At 37.1% G+C, this 27,751-nt stretch overlaps 2 protein-coding genes across 16 annotated transcripts in view; one reads left to right on the forward strand and one right to left on the reverse strand.

Moving 5' to 3' along the window:
- Positions 1-262: 262 nt before the first annotated feature.
- sw (cytoplasmic dynein 1 intermediate chain short wing) lies at positions 263-24,492 on the reverse strand. 14 transcript variants are annotated; one of them, XM_089632645.1, is made up of 17 exons: positions 24,427-24,492; positions 24,067-24,192; positions 22,689-22,876; positions 22,373-22,500; positions 19,312-19,374; positions 18,359-18,379; positions 16,982-17,029; positions 14,794-14,988; positions 10,906-11,062; positions 10,137-10,391; positions 9,605-9,722; positions 8,555-8,786; positions 7,867-8,027; positions 3,595-3,735; positions 3,012-3,137; positions 1,832-2,495; positions 263-1,158 (listed from the first exon to the last, which is right to left on the reverse strand). In XM_089632645.1, the coding sequence occupies exons 2-16, from the start codon at positions 24,178-24,180 to the stop codon at positions 2,331-2,333; spliced, it is 2,112 nt and encodes a 703-aa protein (XP_089488771.1). In that variant the 5' UTR covers positions 24,181-24,192; positions 24,427-24,492; the 3' UTR covers positions 263-1,158; positions 1,832-2,330. The 14 variants fall into 14 exon arrangements, with proteins under 14 accessions (XP_089488771.1, XP_089488770.1, XP_089488775.1 ...); XM_089632644.1 differs by having other exon boundaries at positions 24,315-24,460; XM_089632649.1 differs by having other exon boundaries at positions 14,794-14,958; positions 19,312-19,344; positions 24,067-24,460.
- A 596-nt stretch (positions 24,493-25,088) lies between these two features.
- Positions 25,089-27,751, forward strand: part of LOC149423306 (coronin-2B-like) — a 37,337-nt gene continuing 34,674 nt past the window's right edge. For both annotated transcript variants that reach the window (XM_089632658.1, XM_089632659.1), the window contains exon 1: positions 25,089-25,291. In XM_089632658.1, the coding sequence (XP_089488784.1) occupies positions 25,166-25,291 (126 nt within the window). In that variant the 5' untranslated portion in view covers positions 25,089-25,165. The remainder of the gene's footprint in view (positions 25,292-27,751) is intronic.

Genomic DNA, 27,751 nt, shown 5'->3' on the forward strand with positions numbered 1-27,751 from the left:
GTGAGGAGCTAATGTTAAAATTTTTTTAATTAAAATGGTTGTTAAAATTTTTTAAATTAAAATGGTTATTTTAATTTTTTTACAACTTAGTATACGAATCATTTCAAAAGTCTGTCATACAGGATGGCTGCCAGACAATTTCCCTTTACCATAGATTTGGCTTCTTCGCACTAATGCTCTGTCCTGGGCATTTTAGGTTCATGGTTTGCACAGTCCATCAACATGTATTATGGTGCAGATGGGAAGAGAATTTTCAAGAACTAAAGAATACACAAAATTATGACTGTATATGTATTGTTTTTTATTAACAAAGTGCTTAGTTATAATATCATTTCTATTAAAACATACAAGCATTATTCAATATAATTACATACAAAATAAAAACTAATCTATCACATCTTATTTACATTCAAACTTCATCATACATTACATAAGAATATTTTATTCACTTAATTTATCTCCTTTCACATCTCTCAACAAACATTTTGGAATAAGCACTTTGGGTGTGCAGAAGTTGTGCAATTTCACTGTTAACTTGAGTTAACTCTATCGTATTTAAAATAACATCAATCTACAATGATGCACAACCTTTTTAACCAAGTGGGCCGTACGACATGGGCCTGCGAGCCCCACGAAAATATGGCTCCCAGACCGAGGGTTGTACATCACTGACCTATTATATCGGATGTATCATTGGCCAAAATTATTTTGAATTCATTAACAACTTGATTACTATATTTCTTAATCTAGTTATTTGTATAATGCGGTAGTTAGTATTATATTTGATGGAAGCTTATGCACCATAATCAAGCAATAGTGAAAGGTAGATTTTTATTAAAAGAAGTTTTGAATAATCTGTTCTTTCTGAAGAGGGGACTTTAGCAATTGATGAATTTGGATTAATATTAAATTAATTGAGTCGCCAAAATGTAAACAAAAAAGACATGATGAAACCCTCAATCTCTGCCTAAATTCAAAGGATTACACCCGAGTTAAGTTACAGCCCTTTTGCTATTTAAACATTGTTTCAGCGAAAATACAAGTTTAACTTGAAGAGGGACAATAAACAAGGTTGCTCTGAATCACTAGCTGAAAGGGCCACAAAAAAACCCTAAATAACAATCAATGGCACAGTCCATACGGATTTTGTCCTTAACTCTTTGCACGCGGCCGTATCAACTGTTGTTACGGCAAAAAGTCTATACTCACACGCGGCTGTATCAACAGTTGATACGGCAACTTTGACGGCCAATATTCCCGCTCTCTTTCGTCATAAATGTATTTCTTGCTCACTTGGACATTTGTAGAACTATCACGATGCTGACATCTACAAGAATTTCTCAAAAATAAAATTGTATTTCATAAAAAAAGATCGATAATCAAGTGCGCCTCTTCGCGCCTTTTAGTCCTTTAGTTTACATTTTTGTCAACGGATGGCGTTAGTACTAGTTTGTCATTCACAACTTTTCATAACTAAGAATGATAAGTGATCATGGTGTCCCACTTGTGTCTATAAACACAGTGGCCTAAGTACACACACACCGAGAGTGGTTTATTTATGACGCCGAGTGAATGGCGGGACCACATTCAAAAGATACGGTACGTCTTTGTATGAAATTTTATGTTTTTGTTTTTATAAACATCTAAGAGTGTTGACACACGAGAATTTGTTTTCATATTGTGGAGAATAATCTGTTCTGTCTATATAGTCCAATAAATCATGCCAGAATGCTATAATTTGACATTTAATTGCATGCATAGTATTTGAAAATATGTACCGCGTACGGGTATAGATAAAACGGAGCAAATTAACGCGTTCAAAAGGTTAAACATTTCACAACAACAATTACCCAGTATAGTATACGAAAACAATAATACAATACTAAAGTTACAATGCCTCGAAAAGTTTAAAATTTTATATCGCCCTTTGGTTAAAAAGCGATGCTCTGATTTTTTGAAGAAGTTTGTGTTAGTTTCACACAACAAGAAGATGTAACTATCCAAAATCCAGGTGCAAACAACTCCTTATCAAAGCAATGAAATCTCGAAGAAGCTAGTATCATTAATAGCTACACATTAAGCATTAACCCTCATAGCCTCAGAACACAGATTTATTAATACTCCTAGACCATGCTAAAAGCCTCACATTGCCGATCTGTCACCATGATCGCCAAAAGATTGTAACTGATATCAACGAAAATGATTTTTTCTTCTCATTTTTTAAGGAATACATTTATGAGAAACTGGCTGAGACCGAAAGGGTTAAGTCATCACTCCCCTGGTGTTAATTCCATAGACGTAGGTTAGGTTAGGTTGATTATGTTGGGTGTCTATCGCATGGTGTTGGAGGACATGCTGGACAGCGAGGCGGGTCCGGAGGATGCGGCGGCGGTGAGAGACACACGCTCCAGTTCTTCGTCGGCCTGGTTGTTGCGCAACTCCTGGAGGGTGTACAGCAGCTTGTTCCAGTCGTCGTGGCGGGGCAGGGCCAAGTTCTATACAAAACAAAATACAATTCAAACTCAACAAAGACTTTTTACTGTCATATTGTGAGTTCCAATGTTTCCAATATTGGATCCCACTATGTATTAAATTACTAGATTTCATTTCTTTCGCTTTTGAACAATGTTAAATTTTGGACAATGTTAAATTGTATGCGATGTAGTAACAGATGCTTTGAGTACTTGAAGTACAAATGAACTCTTGATTGTTTTGACTGTGAACTGCAAGTTTAAACAGAGCACATTATTAAAGAATGTTCATGTACCGGGGAGTAAAGACGCTGCGTAGTTTGAAGTCAGATGCTGAAAAAAGGACTAAAAAATCTCAACCACAAAAAAGTAGAGGAAAGCAAAGATTGACTTTGGACTGGGTTATTACAGGAACAGAGCAGGCAGGTTGACTCACAAAAAACTCCATAGTCGAGACTGGGTTTTAGCCAAATTTACATTTGTCCAAAACTTTTTTTTTCTTTTCCATAAACATAAAGAGATACATTATAAAATTCATACCTCGGCCACATCGTAGACCCAAATCTTGCCGGTGTCATCTCCCACGGTGATGTTGAGTCCGTTGGGGGTCCAGCTGGCCCGGTTGAGGGCCACTCCTCCGTCCACCTGGATACTGGCTGCCGGGACCTGTACACAACAACACACATTATGCTACCAATAAGTTAACAAATAAACCAACATCGAGGGTTCCAAATCGGTCAAACGCAAAGCAAAATTGGTCGATCCCAATTACCACTGTGAATTTAGAAAAAATACCATCATTTAAATTTACAACCACGAATGAACAAAATATTGTCTTGTCATATGAGGAATTTACTTAGAATATCTGAATTTGAGAGGCCGGCTGTAAAAATTCGATTTACACAGGAATAAAGCTTATTATTACGAATTTACTTTGAATACAAACTAAAATCGAAGGGGCGGCCGAGGAACTCTATTTTTCGGAATTTTTTTTTTCTCAATATTTCAAATTAAGTGACTGGGAAGTGTTTAATTCGAAATTTGTTTTTTGATGTCTGTAGATTTTGTATTAACAGTGTTTTATTGTATTTAGTGATTTATGTATTCCCATGGGTGAACTTACCTCTGTGTCCTGATTGAGATTCCATAAGTCTAATCTGCCAGCTCCGTCCACACAAGCGAACAGGGCCGGATGCACGGGAGACCAGGCCACATCCAGCACATAGTCTCCGCTGTCCTCAAACGAGTAAAGAGGTTTGTTTTCCTGATAAATCAAAATAAAATACGGTGAACAAGGAACTTAATATACGCACAAAATATTAATAATAATGGATCATTTACATATCGTCGTTCAGCAGGCAATACAGCAAATGTGACATTTTTTACAAAAGTGTTATTTAATTTTCTGCAGAATGTTGTGACAATATGTAACATCACATGTTGTCTGTCTAGTGCAAAACTGTCCTAAACGACAAACAGTCAAATGTTCAAGAGAGGGACAGATTACAAAGAATTTAAATATTTTTTTGTAATGTGTCATTTGATCTGTTTAAATAATATATGGGTTTTTAAAATAAGTGGCATTCAGGACTGTTCATTGACTTTAAGCTGATCACGGAAACCAGTAATTCTTTAGTGTAACACAATCCTAACCGACATTGTGATATTTAGGATTGTTTTACAAGAGAAATTTCAAAAATAAATTAAATGGGTGTCTATAATCGAGAGACAATCAACAACAATTTTGAATGTAAAACTGTACCAACCAAATACCTACATAGAGTACATAGGATAGCTTTACACTAAAAAAAAAAAAAAACGTAGTGTGTTCATTTCCTCGGCTGTCCTCCATCACAAAACAAGCAACACTTTCCACTTACTGTGGTGGTTGTAGGAGATTTTCAAATATTGTTAGGTTATTCGTAACCCGGGAATGACTGTCTTTATTTCCATTTAGGACACATTGGTTTCCATTCAAATCTACATGGAAGGCATTTCTAGGGTCTATTTCTTGGTAAGTAGGAGTTCTCGCCGGAGGTCGGCATTCAAGGGTTAAGATAAAAAAAAATAGTAGTTATTCTACGTGTGGTTTTGTGTTGACAAAATTTGCAACTTTCACCTCGGACTCGATGTGCCAACTTGCCCGCTTCACCAGTACTGAAATTTCCACCCAAAGCCTGTATAACTTTCATGCATGCAAAGTGCGCAGTTGGCCTATTTTGAACAAGTAATGATACCATTATCCGCTGCGAAGTACGTCTTTAGTTGTAACATAATATGTAATATTATTTTCAACGCTTGTATATTTAATATATTTAACTTTCACAGTTCGACTCTCCTAACTGTGGTATAGGTATTAACGTTTACCACAATAATTCTAATGACAGAATATTTCATTCAATTTCAAATCAATTTTCAGCTGAGTGCATTGCAATAATTGAATCTCTCAAATATATAATCAAAAATAATTTTGAACATTCCCTCGTTCTCTCTGTCTCTCTCAGTTCCCTCCAAAAACTTAAATCCAGTCCTCTTCTTCATCCTGATGATCACTTTGTATGCCTTATTCGATAGATGATAGCCTCCATTCAAAGCTCTGGTAAAACTGTAACTCTGATTTGGATTCATGGACATGTTGGTATCCTGGGTAATGATATTGCGGATGCCTTGGCAAAACAAGGAGTGTCCAACCCTGTTGTTACCCTCGTAAACCACATTCCCCTATCTGACATTTTTTCCATCATCAAAGATAGATCCCGCAATGTTTGGGCAGAGTATTGGCACATTGCTAGTCAATCCAAGGGAGCCTGCTATCCCATCAAAACCGTGGTTTTAGCAACTCCCCCATTATTCCAAAAAAGAAATTTCTTCACTCATTCGAATGAAGATCGGACATTGTTCCGTTCCTTCCTACCGTTTTAAAATTCACGTCGTTGACTCTCCAGATTGTACATTCTGTGGTCTAGAAGTGGGAACTTTAGATCACATATGTTTTGGTTGTCCCTCTCTAAACAAATATCCTCTCTTCTATCAAGCCTTATCTAAAATTGCCTCCCCTCCATTCAACATCTCATCTCTTCTAAGTCTGAACTCAACTCCAATTTTCATTATAATTTCAAAATATGCCTATTTAAATAAAATTAATGTGTCATGGTTTTGTTTCTCTCCTCAAAAATTTGTTTCATATCACATTTGCAGTATTGTGCTAACGACGATAACACCATTATAGTAAAATAACAATAATTTAATGAATATAATCACCTAAAGTGCTCTTTACAATAAATTAATAGAGGGGCTTTAATCAGTGACATGAGACCTTATTTATAACATTACAAACATAATATTTATGTAAATATTATTTTACCTTAACTTAAACTTACCATTGCCAAGGAGGATGATAGGGCTCCTTGGTGCATGTGCTAAAATTTTGGTTTTTATTATAATATAGAATAAGTTATAATGATTGCTTTCTTTAATTGATTTAAATAACACTGTCGGAAATTTAGACAATAATACAATACAAGAAGATTAAGTTAAAATGAAAGCAATAAATAGAAATGATTGAGAAATGATTTGTGGTCTTTGTACATTAGTTTGTTTGTAGAACATTTTATATATTTTTTGTAAAGATTTAAGATTAAACAAAATAATGTATAAACTGACTAACTACTAACCATCACGCCAAATTCTGCAGAGGTAGGCAGAAGACGGACCGCCAAACAACTCAGTTTTGGCACATTCCTTGCTTCAATCACATTCACACAACGTCTTATCAATTCTGTTATTCAGACTCTTGACATAACTCTAATGCCGGGTTCACACAAGGACAATACAGAAGACAATATAATATTATCCTGTCCCTGCTCTGTGAACAGTCTCGAAAGCGCAGAGCAGGACTACCGGACAATACAACAATTCAAGCATAGTTCAAACGCAGAAGGAATGCTGCGAAAATGGATACACAATAATAGTAAGATGTATTGTAGTGCTCCATTTATGCGTAAGTTTAAAGCCCAAATATGAGATCCGAGTCGAGAGCTGAGAACGTACGCGTGGAGCGTTTGGCTATTGTCCTACTGTCTTGTATAAAACGCATTTACATCCATAAAACGCGGCCGGGCGCGGAGGTGGGGGTGTGACACTATCCTGCGGAGATAGCTTGCCCTTCTGTCTCTGGGACATTGTCTGGGTTCATGACAATGAGCGGGGACAGGACAGTATTGTACTGTCCTCGTGTGATCCCTGCATAAGTGTCTGGTTCTCTAAATCGTGTCATGTTTTCCTCAGGCGTCCCCGACTCTTTCGTTCACATTCGTGTGATATATTCTCCTTACACTCCTTCCTTTGTTCATTCGCTCTACATGCACAAACCATCTAAGCAAAATATAATAGTTATGTTATTAAGTTTGTCTAGTTTGCGTACAGATTTGCATTTTGCGGTCATTGTCATACAGTGTTAAGTTTAGTGTGAAACATTTTTCAATTGTCAAACATTGACAATCGAGCCCTTATGCAGAAAACAGCGTTATTGAAATAAAGCTGTTTTTGTGCAAATCCACTCAAATTACGTTCCATATGTAATCAATCTTTTTAAAATCTCAAACATAGAAGGCGGTACGAGGCCTTGTGTGTGGCGCGCTCCTTTTCAAGACAACAGTCAAGCCAATTTGAAACTGACGGTTTGTATTGACAGCGCTTGGAATATTTGTCATAACTTTTTCCATATTGCATTAGAAAAATGAATTGCAGTTTTCACCAATCGCTAATGAAAATTAACCTGATAAACTCAGCAGTGACACGGAATAAACCAATTTTAAAGAAACACAACCCTAAGAAATGGCAAATTAATGTTGATTTATGGAAAAATGGTATTATTTGTCTTTAAAGTTTTTTGTACTCAATATTATCGTATTGTCTTTAAATTGAAATACATTAGATATAAATCTATTTGATTTTCAGTGTGTATATGCTCAAATGTGAGTTCCATGATAACTCGATAAAATAACAATTCAACACACCTTGATAGTGATATAAAGTCATTAAAAGTGATGAAAAAACTAACATATAAACCTTACCTACCTAACCTAGTTTTGTTTCATCGCTTTTCAAGACTTTATATCACTTCTTAAAGGTGTTTTGAATTGTCATTGTGTTTAGTTATCCGACCATCTAACTTTTTCACATAACGCTGTTTTCCGCATAAGGACTCAATTGTAAAACAATGTTAAACCATTGTCAAAAAACAGGAATAAAAACAATGTGGAAATGGGACAATATGTCAGAATAATAAGTGAGTATGAATGAAGCAAAGCGTGTGTGGCGTTCCATCCTCTCTGCCTAAGCTGCGACATGAAACAGAGATTGTGTTTAGTTAGAAAATATAGTAGATATTTACCTTGAGACTCCACAGTTTGAGGGTCCAGTCCATGGAGGAAGTAAGGAAGAGATGGGAGAAGTCTATACCCCCCGAAGCGGCGTGGCAGGCGATGCCCGTGAGGGGGCCGGCGTGGCCTTCGTACATCTCACTCACTCCCGCACGTGTGCCGTGGCGACAACCTGAAGCAGAGTAATTATTATATTGTCTCATCGAGGACAAACTAAATACAATGGAATCAGTAATTCGACTCTGCGTAAAACTAAATGGTGATGGATTATTAGAATGCATGGAAAACTCTGAAAACATCCAGGGATGATAAACACATAAAACTGACCTAACACATAAAACATGCCCCAAAAAAGAAAAAAGAAAAAATTATGAAAAAAAGAGTTTATTTGCCAATACAATACGCACAAAACAGGTCAATGAAATACGTTTTCATTTTTTTCAAGACGAGATTTTGATATTTGTAAAAGTTTGATCAATTTGAAAGGAAAAATTGAGCTTACTTCGGGAGACACATCCACAATACTCTTAATTATAAATAATAATGTTTGGATTATATCACCGTCTCAGTGAGAAAATCATCTCAAGGGCACTTCCATCGGTTAATGTCTTCAGTGTAATAATCCCAACGAGAATAAACAAATCTGAGTGCTTTCAGATATCCATATTATCAATAAAATACTGTTAATTAGTTGGTTACCTGAGTAAACATTCCCATCCTCGCTGCCCAGCACAAAGTTGTTGACGTCAGCGTGCGGGAAGGCGAGGCAAGTGACAGCCAGCGGCTTGCTCTGGCGGTGCTGCAGCTCCAGGGTCTCCTGCGGTTGGGCAAGCATGTCCAGGGACCAGCTGCACAGCCTGCCGTCGGTGGACACGGAGATCAGATTGTGGGCATTCTGGGTGCCCACCACGCTCAGACAGTACACGGGATGCTGTGGATATCATATCATAATTAAGATAGTACAGGATGAATATTTCCCTGATGATAGCCAACCTCTGACAGGGGTGGGTACCTACAGAAGTGGTGGCATCTTTAGTTATTATTTGCATTACACTATGTTGATTTATTCTCTTTTGAAGCTTTTTCAACTTTATGACAACACTGTGCAGTCAAAACCTATTTTATTTGATAAAATGGTACATTTTACAGTGAAAAGAACAAGAGATAAATCCACAGATCAAGGAAACCATAGACCTGCCCATAAGGGTGAGGGGAACAAACCAATATCTGGGGAGGTGGCGTGGGCGTCTCCCATTCAGTGATTTGCCAATAAATTAATCAAACAGTATACAGGCAACTCACACTGTACTATCACTAATTATTTACTCTTCAAAAATTAAATTTGGTTATGAACAATACCGACTTTTTATCATGGTGTGCGAATTCCTCGCTTTATTTATCCATCCCTAGCCGTAACTAAAAATCCCAATTTGGGTGAAAAAAGGTACTGGGTGTTCAATTTATTTACAAATCTGAATAATTTTTTAAGAGTATTTTAAACTCTTTTACAATTGTTTTATATACTCACCACAGTAAACAATTTTCGCATCGCTTTGTAACCAATGGACTGCACTGCAAACTGTTACCTTACATTGGCGACGCGATGTCGTGGTTTATTCAAGAAATGCTCAAAAGGGTTTGGTGGAACTGGTGCCAAAACTCCAGCTCGTCGAAATGATATCCAGATTTCGCATTATGGCACCTCTAGTGACGTCAGTGAGATAAACCAAAGTTTCTACGAATACTGACCGTGTGTGCTTGTGAAGATAGAGGAGTCCTCTGTATGGGCGTACGCTTCTGCACCCTGTTATCCCACAAGACTATCTGGCCGGAGTATGTTCCTCCCAGTATCAGATTGGGGTGGAATCTACAAGGGAAACAAAACAACTTGTTAAAATAATAGACTGACAAACTGAAACCAACTTCTCTAGGGTTCGCTGCCAACTTTGAAGAAAATTCTGGCAAAAATCGAAAAAAAATTCCCTTTATTTTAGCTCTAATAGAACCGATTTCAGATCTTATTATCAGATAGCAGATTGATTACAGATTATTTTTGAAATACTTTTGGGATAAAAGAAAACAAAAATCCGCCTTTTGGCAGAGTCGCACATGAATTGAAAATTCCGTCATTCTTCCATTCTTCTCTGTCAATTGACAGAGTTGGCAGTAAAACTGTAAACAGGTTCACTTTGAGGTTGTATCAGTTTAGGTTAGGTAGGTTGGTTAGACTGTGTCAAATTAGCTAGGTTAGATTGTGTGGGATAAGTCAGCATGTGGTTACTTGGCGAAGGTGGCGCTCATGACGGGGCTCTGACAGTGAAACACGTCCTCAGGGGTGGTCTTCTTGAACTTGGTGTTCCACACGAGGCACACGCCATCGGGATCATGCGGCGCATCCTCGCTGCTGTGGTAGGCGGCCAGCAGCAGCTCAGGGTGTTGCGCTGACCAGTCCAGGCTCGTCACGCAGCGGCCCCGTGACCAGCGCTCGCAAAGGAATGTGCGCTTCAACGATAGACAAGCGTCACCATTCTTTTCCCTGGAATGATAAAATGTTTTTTTGTGAATATGTAGTAGAAACCGCTCCTTCATTATTTGCGATAAAAGCAGCAGTTGGAAGTAGAAAACAACAGCAGCTTTAAGAAATGTGAAGAGGTAGAAAAAACACCCTTTCGTTTATGGTACCAATGTTCCCTTTGAAGGGAGGCAGGTTCAGATACCCGGGGAGTTAAATATGAAGTTGTGAAACTGGAAGACTGTAATTGAGGGACTGAGCAATGAGGTGAATAACTTAACATGGTAGATAGCACAATGGTATGATTATGAGCCGACCTTTTATCTTTATACTTTTTGACATAAGAGAAATTTAATGGTTCAATAACCGTTTCACAGAGACGTAATAATAGTGTCAAATCCAGTAATAAGTCACACAAGGAAGAAGAAATAAGCTTCTATTCTCAATTACCAAATGTTTCACCACATGCAGTATTAGAAAGATTACAGCATAGGCAGATAGGATAATAATATCATAAGATTTAGCGTGGTGTCTTTACCTGGAATCATCTGTCTCCTCCCCGCCGGTGTAGTCTGTGTAAATGTCCACGGTCTCGGCCAGAGCGCGCTCCATGACGCGGCCGGCCCGTGACACAAAGCGCTGGAAGTCTCCAGACAAGATGATCATCTGCTTCTCATCCTCGCTGAGCTCCCGTACTGCAGGACAGGTACATTAGAATAAAGATATAAATTACATAAACCTACTATTGCTGCAAATCTCTCTTCTGGCACAAACTTCCTTCTTACATCTATCATAACGGTTGTTGACAGATGAATCACTAAAATGATACATGCACCTGTTCGTTTGTGTAATGATTCAACAAGAAATCAGTTTATTTGAAGCACTAAACACTCTTGAAATGGTTCTGGAGTCATGAAACTTGCACAGATTTTACTGTCTGGAATTTCTAGATAATCAGCCGCAATACCGTTCTCATCATGAGTTTGGTGAGTTGAAATATTATGCAATAAACAATTTTAAAGTTTTTGGCTCTCACCTTTCAAGGATGTTTCTAGGCCATTATTTACAATTATGGAGAGAGGGAAGGCGAATTTACATATTAATGGCAAATTGCATACATAATGACATGGAAGATTGGAGTCGAGTTCAGACTTAGGACGGGTAGTTTCAAAGAATTTGAACAATTCATCATATTTCAAAGTTAATTTTCAAGTTCGGTGAAAGTTCTGTTATTATTTCAGTTCTGTGAAGCAACTGCCCCACACCAAATGGTCACCCTACATGTTAACTACATTATTTTATAATGATTTGTCTAGAATTACCTTGGTGGGTACCCAATTTGTAGAAACATTAATGTAACAATATTGTTCTCTCAATATATAATCTTTGTGCTATTTTTATTATTTTTAAAATTATTAACTTCAAGACAGGCTTGCCCTAGTGAGGTGAAAAATTCTGAGGTAAAAAATTATGCAATGTAAAGAAGAAGAATGAGGTATTAAACGGACGGGTTAAATTTTCAATTACTCAACAACAAAAAAATATTTTATTTATTATTTATATCATATTTTTAAAGGCAGTAAAAAAATGAGGTAAGATAAATTTTCCAGAAATTCTTCAATCACTGACTCTAATTTTTGATATGTAAATACCGCACAAGAGTCCCAAATGCTCCCAAATGTTTGGAGCCGGTGACACTATGGCATCACCCAAGTGTATGTTGTGAAGCTAAAGGAAGGAGCGAGGAGAAGAAGATGGGGGAGAGGAAGGCGGGAAAGTACCTGGCTATTCAGATCTGGTCACAAAACATGGCTAAAGCCATTCAAACCAACATTTCGATTTTTACCATTGTTGGGGATGTAACGATTTTTGAAATTTGAATGAAAAAAAAAATGGTTCTATTTTTTTTTTTTTTTTTTTTTTATGTGACACCTCACAAGAGTGTCCCTGCCTGTGCAGTGCACAGACAGGGGAACTATGTACACCACCCGGTTGGGCGGCGTTGTGAGGCGGAGTAAGGTAGGGGCTGTAGGAAGGGATTTGTTAATGCGGGCCTTGAAGAGGCTCGGATTATAGGAGGGAGGAAAAACAGATGCCGGTAGCTCGTTCCACATACGAGCCGACTTACACAAAAACGAGTCGTAAAAACGGCCCGTTCTCATGAAGCCAACGTCAACCGTGAACGGGTGTTCAGTTCGTGTCCGTCGAGTTTCGCGCACGTGCACCGGTGCATCAGGAATCAATGCTGCTAGCTCCTTGGAGCAGGCTCCATTGAAATACCTGTAGAACAGACACAGCATGCCTACATTATGTCTATGCATCAGAGAAGGCAATCGGTCTGTTAACAACGGATTGTCAATCAGACGGATCGCTCTCCTTTGCACAGACTCAAGCAGGTTTATCAAGTATTTTGGGGCACCAGCCCAAAGGTGGCTCCCAAATTCAATAGTTGGGCGGACTTGAGACTTGTACAGGGTCAGCAGCTGGTCACTGTTGAAGAATCTCCTAGCCCTGTACAAGACGCCCAACTTTTTGGAGGCCTGATTTACTCGGGCTTCTATGGATCCCCGATACTTGAGCTGGTCTGATATAGTAACTCCAAGCATTTCAATGGAGTCTTTATTGGGGAGAGTGCTCCCATCAAATTGCACCAGACAGTCATTGATCTCCCTCTTTGCCGAAATTAGACACGCTTGGGTTTTTGAGACGTTGAAACTGACCAAGTTGGCCTTACCCCAGGCACGAACCATCTCTAGGTGGTGGTCAATTTTTCGCTTCAAAACTTCCCGAGCTGTTCGAACATCATAGGTGGAAGGGGGTTTGTCAAAAAGATAACCCTCGTGAACGGTGCTGTCATCAGCGTAGCAGTGAATTGGTGCACATTCAACGAGATCGTTGATGTGCAATAAAAACAGCGTCGGAGACAGCACAGATCCTTGTGGCACCCCCGCATTGATTTGGTGCGGTGAGGAAGAAGAGCCGTCAACCACGGTTTGAATTGTTCTTCCCCTCAGAAAGTCCGCAATCCAACTATGCAGGGTTGGGTGGATCCCATACGATGATAATTTCCCGATAAGCGCCTGGTGCCAGACTCTGTCAAAGGCTTTGGAGATATCCAACCCAACGGTTTGGGTTTCACCAAAACGTTCCATGTACCGCCCCCAAATATGCGTTACATATCCGAGTAGATCGCCACACGATCGGTTTCGACGAAATCCATATTGCCGATCGCTTAGGATATTGTTATTCTCGAGATATGTGAGCAATTTGTTGTTAACCACCCTTTCTAATACCTTCGAGAGTATGGAAGTGATGGCTATGGGGCGGTAGTTAGAAGGGTCGGAACGGTCCCCCTTTTTTGGGATTGGGTGGACGATTGCCTTTTTCCAAAGGTCTGGCACCTTTCCACCTTTGAGAGAGAGCCTAAATAATTTCGCGAGCACTGGAGTCATTTCTGCAGAGCACCTCTTGAGGACCAAGGCAGGTATTCCGTCCGGCCCACTGGCTTTGTCGACTTTCAGCTCGTTCAAGACTCGGAGAACCTCTCTGTTCCGGATCTTCGGTTCCTCCATTTGAAAACCGCAGTGCGGAATGGAAGGGGAAAATTTATTACTTTCATCTAGTGCCCTGTCCTATCGGAGGTTGGCCATCACCAGAGGAAATCACAAAATGTGTTAACCTCTCAGAAAAAGACTTTTATTTACTTTGTGTTCCTTTGCAAACTGTCAAAATGTGAAAATTTTTGTGTTATTCACGAGTTTTGTTAAAAGCTTCATAACTCACGTTTTGGGAAACGTAGCCTCATTCTAAAAAATGTTTTGGAAAGATTATGAAATTCACTATCGTATTATTTTGTTATACGTCAATATTTGCGTTTCTAAATATACATTTTCTGAAAACGTCAAAAATATGTAAAAATCGCTGACCATTATTTCAAAGCTGTGAAAAATGTACTTTTTTCTGAGTATCATAAAGAAATAACACTTTATATATTGAAGAAATATAATTAAAAACTATTAGTCACCTCAAAATATTAACCGTCCAAACTAAAATATTTTTAATAAATTATTTAGAAACGCAATAAATTATGAACGAACAAGATATAATGCACCTTTACTTTCCATAGATATTCTTGAATACAGACGCGTAGCGTTATTCATTATCGATACTCTGTTTTTTAAATAATAATAATAATAATAATAATACCTGGATGACTTTTATAGCGCCGTTTTTGTGCAAAAACACCTCAAGGGCAATCCGTATACTAGTGATGGAAATAAATCGATTTTTGTAAAATCTCGCGCGTTTACGTGAAAAGACGTTCTAATGTCTTGACCGCTATTATCATATTTACGTCTTTTGACGTTCTAATGTTCTGAGTGGTTAAGTTAAAAAATACATTGAAATATGCAGTTTGTAGTCTCACCTTCTTTCTTGTCATCATCCTTCTTGGGCGTCTCGGTGATGGCGGGAGTGACCTCCTTGACCTGCGGCAGGCCGTGCGGCAGGATACCCGGTGGCAGCCTCGAATGGAAGCCCCCAGGGCCCCCGGCGCCTCCTCCGGCACCCAGCGAGTGATCCTCCTCTTCCCCTTGGCGAGCGTAGTCGTCAAACGTCAACACTGAAGCGGTCAATAAGGCGGCACACGTACGCGCACATTCCTGACTAGCGTCTAACATCTAACCTAACCTAACTCTTCATAACCAAACAATCTTCTAGCCTCAGTTTTCATCACCGAACAATCTTCAAACTTGAATTTATTTATTTACTGACCACTGAAGAGATAAATCTATAGAAGTGTGGTGTGGGCGTGTCAGTGTGCCCGAATAAAGTTTAATTTATCTTTACTTCTGGTGAAATTGATCAAACATTGGTAAATATACAGAAAATAGAGACATTATTAATAAGCACATTTTATTTTAAAAACACTTTGTAGTAGTTAGAAAATAATGCATTTTATTAGTTATTTTGTTAAAATTAAAACCGATTGTTACATGGCGGCCATCGATGTCAAAGTTTTAAGGTTAGTTTTTTCTTCTTCTCTTATACCAAAAAATGAACCTATGACCCTAAAGTAGGTTCTTAGGTTGTCAGTTTGGCTATAATTAAAATATAAACAAATAGAAAAAACGAACCTAAAAAATTATTTTTGATTATGCATATGAATCGTATCCCTATTTTCTATATATATTTACCCAAACCATTCAATGCTGAAAAAATTTCTTGAGTAGATAATTTATTTATTTAAAAATAAAATTCAATGACCTGAAGGGGTCTAGGAGCCCAAAGACTTATCTATTTAATTTGAAACATCAGTTTTCTTTCAAATCGGTATTGATCACACTTCCTGGAATTATCTGTTCAGTGATACTGTTAGTGTACACATTTCATAATCTTGTCTCAATCAACTTAAAAATTTTAGTGTAATAATTCTTTAGAAATAAAATTATTCAGACTGGTAAATGAGACTTTTGCTATTTTAGACAAGATTGTATTGTTGTAATGGATGTGATTGGGATTTGAACCCGTTGCAACATAACTAGAAGGAAAGAATTTGCAGCAACATAATATTCGCTTGATAGTTCTAGCAGGCCAACTCTAATTATACTTTTGGAGTCGAAAATGTACACAACTCAATCAACATACGACTAATGAAAACTAGCTATAAGAATAATAAACTAAATGTGCTATACACATAATGCAATTCCAGCTCACAGGTAATTCACATAAAGGAGTAGCTAAACAAATAAGAGCAACAAGTGGCAGGGATAACCAACAATGACGGGGACAAATGACCAGTATGAATTTAAAGGCAAAATGCTCAGTACAAACAAATTCAAAGGAAAAAACATCAAACAAAAATGAACAGAATCCACAGAAACTCAAATCTCTTCATTAAAACTTTTAAGTAATTATAAAAACCAATGAAAATACAATTATCTAATCTCGGAAATAATATAATAAGACTACATGTATAGCAAAATAAAGCCAACCGTATCAAAAGTTTACAGCAAAGGAAAGCAAACTCTAAAGTAGTCCACAAGTGTAAGGTTTCAAATGCCAAAGACACTACAATCAATAATATCTACTCATTAGCAAACAAACTAAAGAAATGTACTCAAATAATGGTGCACGGAAATAATATACTAATAGAGTGCACTAGAAAATACAGAAAAGATACTTTCCCGAGCTCTCCACAAAAAGGTGGATTGTCAAAATAATAATACATACATACTATACTAATGAACAGAAAATAATACAGTATAGCAAGGCAGCAAGCATATTTCAATACATAAATAGATACTACAGGACAACTAACTAGAAGTATGTACTTGAACTAACATGCGGAAGTTACTGGGTGATTACTCTAATGGTACGATGATGGCAGTTGGACTGAACAGCAATGTGTGAATGAGCGTGGTTCAGAGGTGGAATTGCGGGAACAGATCCAACTGCGCCATCATCATCAGCCAAACAAGGAGGAAGACTGATTAACCCTACTTACGCTAAACTAAACAGCACAGACTCCAATGCAAATCATGCTCCATTAGCGTCGGGTGTCGCCGGTGGCAAAATATTGTGTATGAAAAATGTGTCTCAGTCTAGGGACCTACCTGTGAACTCGTCCTCCCACTCTAAACCCGGGTTTAGATTGTACTCATCTTGAAATGGAGAGGAAAAATAAAACATGTCAGTACGGTGTGTTAACAATACATCTTATCTATGGAGGAACAGAAGCAAACATTCTTCACACACAGGCTCTTTCCCTTGCAAGATGCAAGGCGGGATACAGTAAAACATACTGGATATTCATCAAAATGACTAAATTGAAATTGAAGGTGACAATAAGAATTATTATCGATATAGGTAGTTAAGTTGATTGAATTCACAACACGGAGTTGAGTGTAGAGAAGCGTATTAAGTGCATGGAAGAGTCAGCTCTAGAGAAGGGAGAGAAAAGTTAGTAGACCGAAGCCCCGCAAGCTTTATACCACATTCCATCCGTAACTCAGAAGCCAGAACGTGTATTATACAATAACACTAATATACACAGACAGCTATACTCCACAGACGGTTAGTCCAACTGAGAATGCACCAGATACAAGACAAACAGTGGCACTGGTAGTACTCCTGGTTAGCAGTTTAGCGGCCGTTCTAGGCACTTTTTCATTCACAAAGCTATGTAGTTAATTACTAGTCTTCTGGTATAGCTAGCCATTTGTCTCGCACACTGCTCTCAAACACAACAAACAGTTTGGGAGGTTTTTGTCTCGTCCAACTTGCAGTTTTGTCATAAAGTATTATGTACCATCAAAACTAAAAGGTTTCTAGTTCATGCTCGTGAGGGATGAATAGAGTATTAACAAAATACACAAAACATAGAATTCCTAACTTGCCAACGAAAGTTAAACTTCCTAATAGTATGCGTGATAATACTTGAGAATGAATGGACCAGAGTGTATCATACAAAAGCCAAATATCGGTTTCTAGTCAAACATAAAACGTATAGTGTTGATGTGAGTTGAATGTATTCAGGATCGAACTGAACAAGGGTAAGGCAGCACTGTAGCTAATACAGCCTGCTAGTGACGATACCGACGTACTCCAGTGACTGTTTGAGTTGCCTCAATGGCTCAATGGCGCATTCCCAATCGTAGTATCCAGAATATCAAAAGGTATTATTATATATTATTATGTACTTAATAAGATTAGAATCTAAAGGGATGAGTGGAGAACTCTGGAACTTTTCATTGGTTTTTTATATTCCTTATAATTTTCCTACATTTCTTAGTGAGTAAGTGAAATGATTAACGAACAGCGAGAAGCTTGATTATTCGCATTCAATGTGTTGCGATGTGTTGAGAATGACAGAAGTAATGATGAGTTACTTGTTAGACATTAGACACACCGGGTGTTGATTGGGCCGGGAACGAGTGGCGGGGGTGGGTCTGTGGTGAATGTCTGTGTGGGCAGGAGGAATAATAACTTACCGTAGTAGTCGGTCGCGTGTGCTATGAAAGGAAAGGAGAAAAAAACATGTTTTTAGAACGATTGCAGGTCAAATAGATAACTGCTTATACATTAGGGGAAACTTAAACTAGTCAACAAGATACATGTAGGCTTTTACTAGGCACCCAACACTACATCAGAAGATCAAATCGAAGGTAGTGTACGAAAATAATCATTTTTAAATGATTTACATTATTTTCATGTGATCAACAACTGGTATTCAAACACCAAATTTGAATGCGACTGCTGGGTACTGCAAATTTAACAAAATGGTGGATATGAACAAGTGTATGGTAAAATTGCTAGAGTATTTGACAAAGCTTTATCAATTTGTGAAAAATGGTGAAAAGTATTTAAAACAAACAATTAAACTTTATGGTTTAGAATCATCAAAATAGTGCTGTGTGTCTCCATGCTGTGTAGTGAAAAATATAAGGGAAAGCGAGATTTTGGTCAGGATGCCAAACTGGCGCCCGTCTCTTGTCTAAATTGTCACGGAGAAAAATTTCTCAAATGTAAAAGTCAAATTTAAGCTATCACAGTAAATGATAGTTTTCAAGATTGGGAAACTGTCACAGGACGACAATATCTATTGCCAAAAAAAAATCTGAATGTTAATTCAACATCGATACCTTCTCGGTTTCAAAGAGGTACAATGTACAATTGAGTATAAGCTGTATCAACAATATATGTGACAGATAGATATTTAACACAGCAGATACAAGCGCAATAGCATCAAGTAAAACATTGATTGAGTTAAGTTAAGGAGTGGTGTTATGCAAGCGTGCAATGCGGTCACGCAATCAGATTCTAGTTGAATAGAGGCTTCAGATGAGCTGTACGATGCCTGTAACAGGACCGTGTTAGCGCCTGCGACAGACGACGGTACAGTGCTGTGTTAGTGCTAGAGTGGTAGACATGGGGGATCCGTTACCTTTCCTCGGTCTCCACCAGTCCTCCATATATCCTGCAAGTGGTGAAGCATTGGAAGAGCATCCTTTTGTTAGGGTAGCATAAAACATCAACACACACATTCGCCCGTTCCAACATTACTGTCTTCGACACGGACATAGATTATACAAATACAGCATTGCTGGACTCTCCTCGCACCACAAACCCATAGCAACTGAGGAGCTCACTTCTCCCACTCTCAATTACCATTGATTTGCAGTTTTAGATGACTAAACACTACAATAGATCTTATTTACGAGGATCATCCGAATAGATGGTTCAATATCAGAGTTTTTTCAAAATGAAGTTCTATGGCAGATAACTTAATTAATAGAAAATTTATAAAACATGACTGGAATGATATTAAACCATTTGCAATGTTGAGTGAAACAGAGACATCAACCATTTGTATTAACCCATTCCCTCCGAGTTGCCACAATGTAGGGCCGCTCTCTTATGCTGCGTATACATTTGCGAGCCGAGCCTTGAATAATGGGAAAGCAAATTTCACAACAAATGGCGCGTACCGTTGCTTCGTTCCTTGCCCATAATTCGAGACTCAGCTCACAGATGTATTTGCGCCATTAGAAGGCCTTCCCTCCAAGCCGTCATAAATGTTTATTTTACGTAAATAGTAGAATGCATTGCCATCTTAAAGTAAAAATATATATTTAACTTTTTTTTACATTAAAAAATAAAAGCAAAAACAAAAAGTTATGCCATTTTTACTATGTTAATAAATTCAAAACATTTGCACAAGAATTTATTCAATTGCTGTGGTCAGTTTCAATCAAAATAACTTCGGATGGGATGGGTTGATAGATCTCCTTTTGGAATGTCTTTGTTGGTTAATCACCATTAGAACAAAACAACATAGTCAATTAATTCACTGTGAACCAACAAAAGACATCAAAGACATTGAGACATTTCCTGCAAAGGTTATTTACTAATGCGTATAAAGTTAGAAAATTGATATAAAAAACCCAATTTAACACAACATCTTCCCAAAATACAAAAGTTTACTAAAGAGACACTGACCACCAACATTGTGAAAATATTTGTAGATAATAAACAGACCAATAAGTAGCAACTCTAAATTTAACTTACTTTTAAGTTATACTGTCTTTAATGAAATTTTGATTGATTTTGTGGTGTCGACTCGTACTAGCTAACTATTCCTTATTTATGAATCTATATTTTAGAGCCTCCCAGAATCCCACATGGGGCAGATTTGCAGAGTGTACAAAGTTGTTTGTGTAATAATTGTGCATCATCATACCGTATCGACGCTGGAAAAGATAAATGGCTAACACGCCATTTAACATTATGGCACTTTAGCCATTTATCCTTTCCAGTGTCGATATTACTGCCAAATATCATTAACATGGGCTGTACAGGTTACCACTTGTGAATATGTACTCATAAAACTGGGTACCAAAAAGTTTTGTTTACAGTTTTCAACCGCCGAACTCGATAGGTCCCAAAAATTTACCAATATTATACCATAAGCCGTGAGAATCTTAAATCATATCTATCTGTGATGTGATGTTCAAATAATGACACGTATAGCATATCTCTTAACCCCTTAAAAAATACATTGTGTACATACTACGAATGGTGCTTGTGTCACATTGCAACACGTAGAGTCCAGTAACACTAGAGGCATTACGGTTGAACCACAGTATTAGTCATGATGCAAGGATTAATCAACAACTACCCCGACACGGTGTTATATACGCTTATGTTGCTAACCCAAGCTGAAAGGTGACATGCAAGGGTTGGAATCCAAACAAACAAACTAGATCTACATTTGATATTTCCGCAAATGTTTCAAAAATAAAAGTAATTCAGACGTGTAAACTGTTTTAAGATATTTTCACAAAAACTTCAAGACAAAATAAGAAGTGAGAAAAACAATTAAAACTGATTAGTAGATATTAATAGTTGATCTTTTTTGAACAAATACACATCTGAGACCTTTTTATTTCCAAATTCAATGATCCCTCTAATTCTGGGATGTAATAGTAAATTATTACTTGAATATAATTAATATTGCATATGAAAGCTGCAAAGTTTTATCACTAAATAAAATATGTAAATTATTGTGAATGGAAGTACATATCTATGTTTGAGAAGAAATCATTATTAAATAACCCAAATCATAAATACAATGCAACTACTTGGAAATACGTAAATAACTCATAAATATTGAGGATACTTTTATAATAAAATATGAATTTATAATGCCCATATAACTCTACTATTGCAAATAAACGGATGGTTATTATTTTTGATAATTCCATATTTAATATAATATGTATACTTTTAAGCAGGGTTCAAAGTTCCAACACCAAGGTTTATACTTTGAGAAAATAAACTAAAATATGCAATGCAAGCCACACTATGGAATATTAATCAATTGCGGTACCGGCTACTGTTATGGTCACATATTCCCAGATAATTTCAATGTATCAAACGTTTTATGTTTTGTTTCAATTATTGGAATAGATTTACTATTGTTACAAACTGAATAAGTACTGGCATTGCCCGTTTTGAATCATATAGAATGAATATCACAACAGAATTCTAATTATCTTTCATCCATAGATACTGCTATAGAATTGCTCCATACTGCAGTCTCTTTATTTAAATATATAAATCAATGAATATCCGTGTTCCTTTAGGTTTAGATAATCGATATTTAACTGAACTTCAAAAGAAACTGTCAGAATCATCAAGAACTTCCAAGAGAATGAGCATGAATAACACCTGGACATGTGCTCAACTAAGTAAGCTGAAGAAGAGTTCTCAAAACACTTCTAAATGCATTCTAATCCACCCAGCAAATCACCAGAAGTATCATCATAATATCTAGGACTACCAACGGTAGTCACAATAATAACTCAATAAGAGTGCTTTTAAAACACTTCTTCAGGCCGTCTAGCCCGCCCCACAAATGTCTTTAAGTATGATTATCAATTGAGACTTTGAGAAAATTGAGACGTGTGACAGTAAAGGTTTGTTTGGGACAGGATGAAACTAACCGTCCCGGTCGTGTCCTGAAGAGTTGGCAGTCTGCGTCTGCTTGGTGTAGGTGACGGACTCCTTGGGCGGGATGTTGGTGGCCTGCACGGAGACCACACTCAGCGTCGGCATGGACCGGCGGGGGGGCCTGAGGACATATCAACACATTCATGTAGTGACGGAAGGCGGCCTCAATTCTCCTGTCGACTTAATTAATTAATTAATGGAGCAGGCACTCGTTGATCGCCGCCTCTTTAAGGCCTTATCTATGCATCATGTGGGCACAATGGCAGGCTTCCATTCAGGATGTGACTGATGTATACATAGAATAGTTACCCCTGTACAGGGGGAAGCAGGCTCGAGTCAGGGGTGCCGGTAGCCGTGGGCAGCGAGGACAGCGGGGGCAGCGAAGACAGCGAGGAGAGCGAGGACAGCACTTCATGCACGGGAGCCACTCCCAGCGAGGACAGCATCTCGTCCAGGTCTCGGCGGCTCTCCCCTCCCACTCCACCCTGCGCTCGTAACTGTAAAACACACAAGAAAAACATTATCTTTGAACCATGTAACAACAAAGAGATTTGTAAGTTTAATGAAAACCAATAAAACTTTCAATACTATCAATTTCAGCCTCGAGCGCGCGCTATGAAAGTTTTAAGGATTCAGTTTGGAAATTTCATGCCCCATGAGACATATAAACTGCTTATAGTGTTAGAGAGCCATTGAATGCATCTATATTTAATTATTTATCCAATATTTTTAGGAATCATGAAAAAATCGTTAAATTTATAAATGCAAGAATTCTGTGTATTATGTATTTACTTTAAATTTGCCAAGTGGTACCTATTTGGAGCAATATTAAAACTTCGGTGTGTTGTCTATGGCCTAGTTGATAATCACAGATATAAATTTGAATTCAAACATGCATTTTTTATTTTGTAAACACATGGTCGATGATTTTTACGAAAAAATATTTAAATAATTTCATTATTATTTTTTTGGTAAACTAATTTTTAAGACAAGATTTTTTTATGCATAGCACAAAGGGTAACAATTATTTTATAAGCAATAATCAGGGTTCAAGTCCCGTTGGCGTCATGTATCTTTTATCAGGAGATTTTTCAATGTGGATGAGTGTTTCAGGCTAATGATTATTGCTTATAAAATAATTATTACTTATAACATCAAGCCACTCAAGCGAATTTAGGCATATTATGGCAAATCTGCAAAAATGTTTTGAATAAAAATGGGACTAACGGCGAAATTAAGGTGGTAGGTTTATTAACTTTAAACTGCAGAAAGCAGTTCATATCTTACCATATTAATATTTTTAAGAATGATAAAATAATATGGTAAAAGGTCAGGTTGCCTCACAGAATTTGAACAATTCATCAAATTTCGAAGATAAGATTCAAGTTCTGTGAAAGTTCTATTCAAGTTCTGTCATTGTTACAATATGAGTTAGTTGTTTCTCAGAACTGAAGTAAAACAGACTTGAATAGAACATTCACAGAACTTGAAAATTAACTTTGAAATTTGATGAATTGTTTAATTTCTGTGAAACAATTGGCCCTAAATCACTTTTACTTGCATGAGTCATTCAGCATACAAAATTATGTAGTTAGACACGTTTATAGATTTAACCCTTCATTATGGATTTGATGCATTTTACCAGAATTGTGCAATATGGAAACACAAATGAAAATAAGGTACTTACTGTGGCTTCTTCGACATCTTTTTGTTCCTTCTCGCGGCGTCTTCGATCTTTCTCTTCCCGCAAGGCCTGCAGCTTCGCCTTCTTCCTCTCCAATTCCGCTTTACGGTCCGACATTGTTACTTTGCGCTAAGGAAAAATAAACGCATGAAAAACTGCATCTCCGGCGGAGAACTGTAAAAAGTAGGCCCGCTTACGCACAATATTATAAGAGTGAGTAGAGCGAGACGCGTGAATACTAGTACACAAACCTTATAACAAAAGTTTTTTATTTTATAAGACAAGGAACCGAATTCACATGCAATTAAAGTAGTAAAATGTGACAATCGATCGAAAATAATAAAAAAAACACCAACTACACACCAGGTAGACGTCAAAATTGATTCGGGTGACGGGTGACGTCACCGGGCGTAATTTTTCTATGACCAAGCCTGCCCAGCACGTAGTGTTGGACACAATCAAGTTGCACTCTTTGTAAAGATCGATAATTTCTGATGTCGAATCTTCTTGTTGAGTTGAAAATTGTTGCACAAAATTTAGGGTTTTTTCAAGGTATCCTGGGACTTGGGGTGGACCTCCTAGAGGTAGACAGTAAGACAGTTTTGATATTTGTAAAGGATCAGTAAAAAGATTATTGTGCATATGAAATATTTCAATTCCAAAAATATTTCAAACGCACTCGACGCTTTTGATACAAAATACATTCAACCGAATATTTTAGTTCTCAAATTGAAAATTGTGATACATAATAAATAATTACCCGTAAAATTAATGGTCAATGTCAAAATTAATTGATTATTAAAATTAGTGCATTGATGTTATATGATACAAGAGCGTAGTTCTTTGAAGAGCGGCATTGTGGTCTGTAAAAACATTGATTATTTTACAATAATTATTACAGCTCATTTCGATTTCATGTTTCGGAATGAAATGTTTCGAAAGTGCCCATCGCTAGTGGGGCCCCCTTTGTTTTGTTAACGCCATAGAAAACTGTTGGTATATTTTCATATTTTGATCGAGTTTCGGCGCTTGTCACCTCCCTGACATCCGGCAGTCGGTTATTTTCCAAAACATTCGCTTCTCCTCACAATCCACGCGGGATATGCCGCCCGTGAAAGATGACTGCATCACTGAAAAGTGTTTTATTGATATCTTGAATGGCTGTGACCGAAACAACTCGATCGCCACTTCTGTAGACATCCGCGCTTGCAACAAGCCCGTGTCCAAAGTGAGTGACATCATATTTTCTGTTTTTTGTTAATTAGTACGCAAGTACATATAGAAACAGTAATTAATCGCTTTAGATAGCTCGCTAGCTGGATGTTTATTCCATGTTTGTACACTTCTAGCGCCTTGAATAAGAATGTTAATTGTATGTTATCATTTATTGCACATTTATTTTCATTGAAAAAACAAACATTTTTTCACGTTATATGCACATGTGCAAATTTCATGACTGAAACATTTGGATACGCTGTTATCGTTTTGTTGATAAAGGTATTTTGAGGGTGATAAAACATTAAAAAGGCTGTACATTTGGATGCAGTAAAAAATAATCATTAAAATATCCACAAGAAAAATGCATTTTTCTTCATGTGCTTTTAATGCAACTGCTTTTACGGCTGCAATTGGTCAGCTATTGTCTCTAAAACACACAACAAATCACAACCAGTTTTTTTTTAAATTTGGGCAATAATTATAATCTCAATGACAAAGAGGTTCACGCTTTGATTTTTTCATACCTATTGCTTCTCGCACATGTCAATGTTGGGAATACTGCCTCAACTCCAACAACTATCTTCAATAATAATGTTTGCCAATTCGCCAACTTCGCTCACCACATAGGTAATCTATTTTATATTTACTCTTCATTATTTATCTTATCTCTTGACGTCAACGCTTTTCTTTTCCCAGCCTTCTTAGTTATCCCAATTTTTAATTTTTTTATTTCGTAACTGCATCGGCTTTATTTGCTGTTGTAAGATAAATAAAATAGATTGTGATACGTCTTCATTCTTTATTTGAAAAGACCAATCCAACCATATGACTCATAAAGCTTGAACTCGGTATTGGAAAATTTGATTTACTCATTTTAAATCAGCATTTGAAGGGCAAAAATCCAAATCTGTATGCAACCTGTCAGTGCTAGATTAACCATAATAAACATTTAATTTACATACATACATCCGACATGACATCAAACTTACCATTACATTTGATGTGTTGATTCAATCTTTATGAAGACTTCATCCCGATGTAGATATAGAAATGGGAAGATCATTATTTACTTTGTGATGACTTCATCCCGATGTAGATAGAGAAATGGGAAGATCATTATTTACGTTGTGAAGACTTCATCCCGATGTAGATAGAGAAATGGGAAAATCATTATTTACTTTGTGAAGACTTCATTTCGATGTAGATAGAGAAATGGGAAGATCATTATTTACTTTGTGAAGACTTCATCCCGATGTAGATAGAGAAATGGGAAAATCATTATTTACTTTGTGAAGACTTCATTTCGATGTAGATAGAGAAATGGGAAGATCATTATTTACTTTGTGAAGACTTCATCCCGATGTAGATAGAGAAATGGGAAGATCATTATTTACTTTGTGATGACTTCATCCCGATGTAGATAGAGAAATGGGAAGATCATTATTTACTTTGCGAAGACTTTATCCCGATGTAGTTAGAGAAATGGGAAGATCATTATTTACTTTGTAAAGACTTCATCCCGATGTAGATAGAAAAATGGGAAGATGATTATTTACTTTGTAAAGACTTCATGCCGATGTAGATAGAGAAATGGGAAGATCATTATTTACTTTGTAAAGACTTCATCCCGATGTAGATAGAAAAATGGGAAGATGATTATTTACTTTGTAAAGACTTCATGCCGATGTAGATAGAGAAATGGGAAGATCATTATTTACTTTGTGAAGACTTCATGCCGATGTAGATAGAGAAATGGGAAGATCATTATTTTCTTGTGTTTCTGACACCCGCCAGTTTGATCTTGTACCCGACTTTCACATCTAAATATTATTGTAAAGTATTATGTAGTATTTAATGTAACACAACTCCGATGAAGGTTACTTGCAAGCGAAAAACGAAAACTTATGTACCAATAACACAGTTCAGTGAGAGCTAAATTAAAGACAAACCTAGAAAATTAAAGAAATAATGGCTGTACATATTAATATTTTGAGGTGAACGATTTGATTTGATGAAATCTTATTGAGTTTGCCTTAAATTAAAATAGAAATAATGAAAAGTCTTTGTGCGTGTAATGAGAAACATAAAAAGCATGAATTTAGCCATTACCCATTACAAAACAATTCCTGTAATGAGAACCCAGTATTTAGCCAAGTCAGTGAGACGACGGACTAAGTCTTCCATAATTGCACGACCAACAAAAATGGTAGGAGAATTTCAAATATAGCATGAGGTTATTCGTAACCTCGGGAATGTTTATCTTTCTTATTAAAAATATCTTAAACAGTAATGATTGCATGTAAACCAATGAAGTTGACCATATACATATTTAAATATTTACAAAAGGCCCCCAAGTAATGTGAAATGGTGTGTACACAGATTAGCCACTTCAGCCTGGTAGTTGGTAGTACATATCAGATAGTCACGGTTGGGTCCTCGCATTGTGTAACAGCAGAATAATTAGCTGAAG

This window comes from Hesperophylax consimilis, chromosome 6 (assembly GCF_061612785.1).
Source record: "Hesperophylax consimilis isolate HC1 chromosome 6, BYU_Hcon_1.0, whole genome shotgun sequence".
Taxonomy (NCBI): domain Eukaryota; kingdom Metazoa; phylum Arthropoda; class Insecta; order Trichoptera; family Limnephilidae; genus Hesperophylax; species Hesperophylax consimilis.

What these genes read in the sequence shown, in the direction of transcription:
- sw (XM_089632645.1), bottom strand. Translation starts at nt 24,180, where the DNA reads ATGTCGGACCGTAAAGCGGAATTGGAGAGGAAGAAGGCGAAGCTGCAG. An exon ending in ATGAGCGCCACCTTCGCCAA is followed by an intron (nt 9,723 to 10,136) that starts GTAACCACATGC and finishes TTTCCCTTGTAG; the next exon opens with ATTCCACCCCAATCTGATAC. An exon ending in GGGTCTACGATGTGGCCGAG is followed by an intron (nt 2,496 to 3,011) that starts GTATGAATTTTA and finishes TGTTTTGTATAG; the next exon opens with AACTTGGCCCTGCCCCGCCA.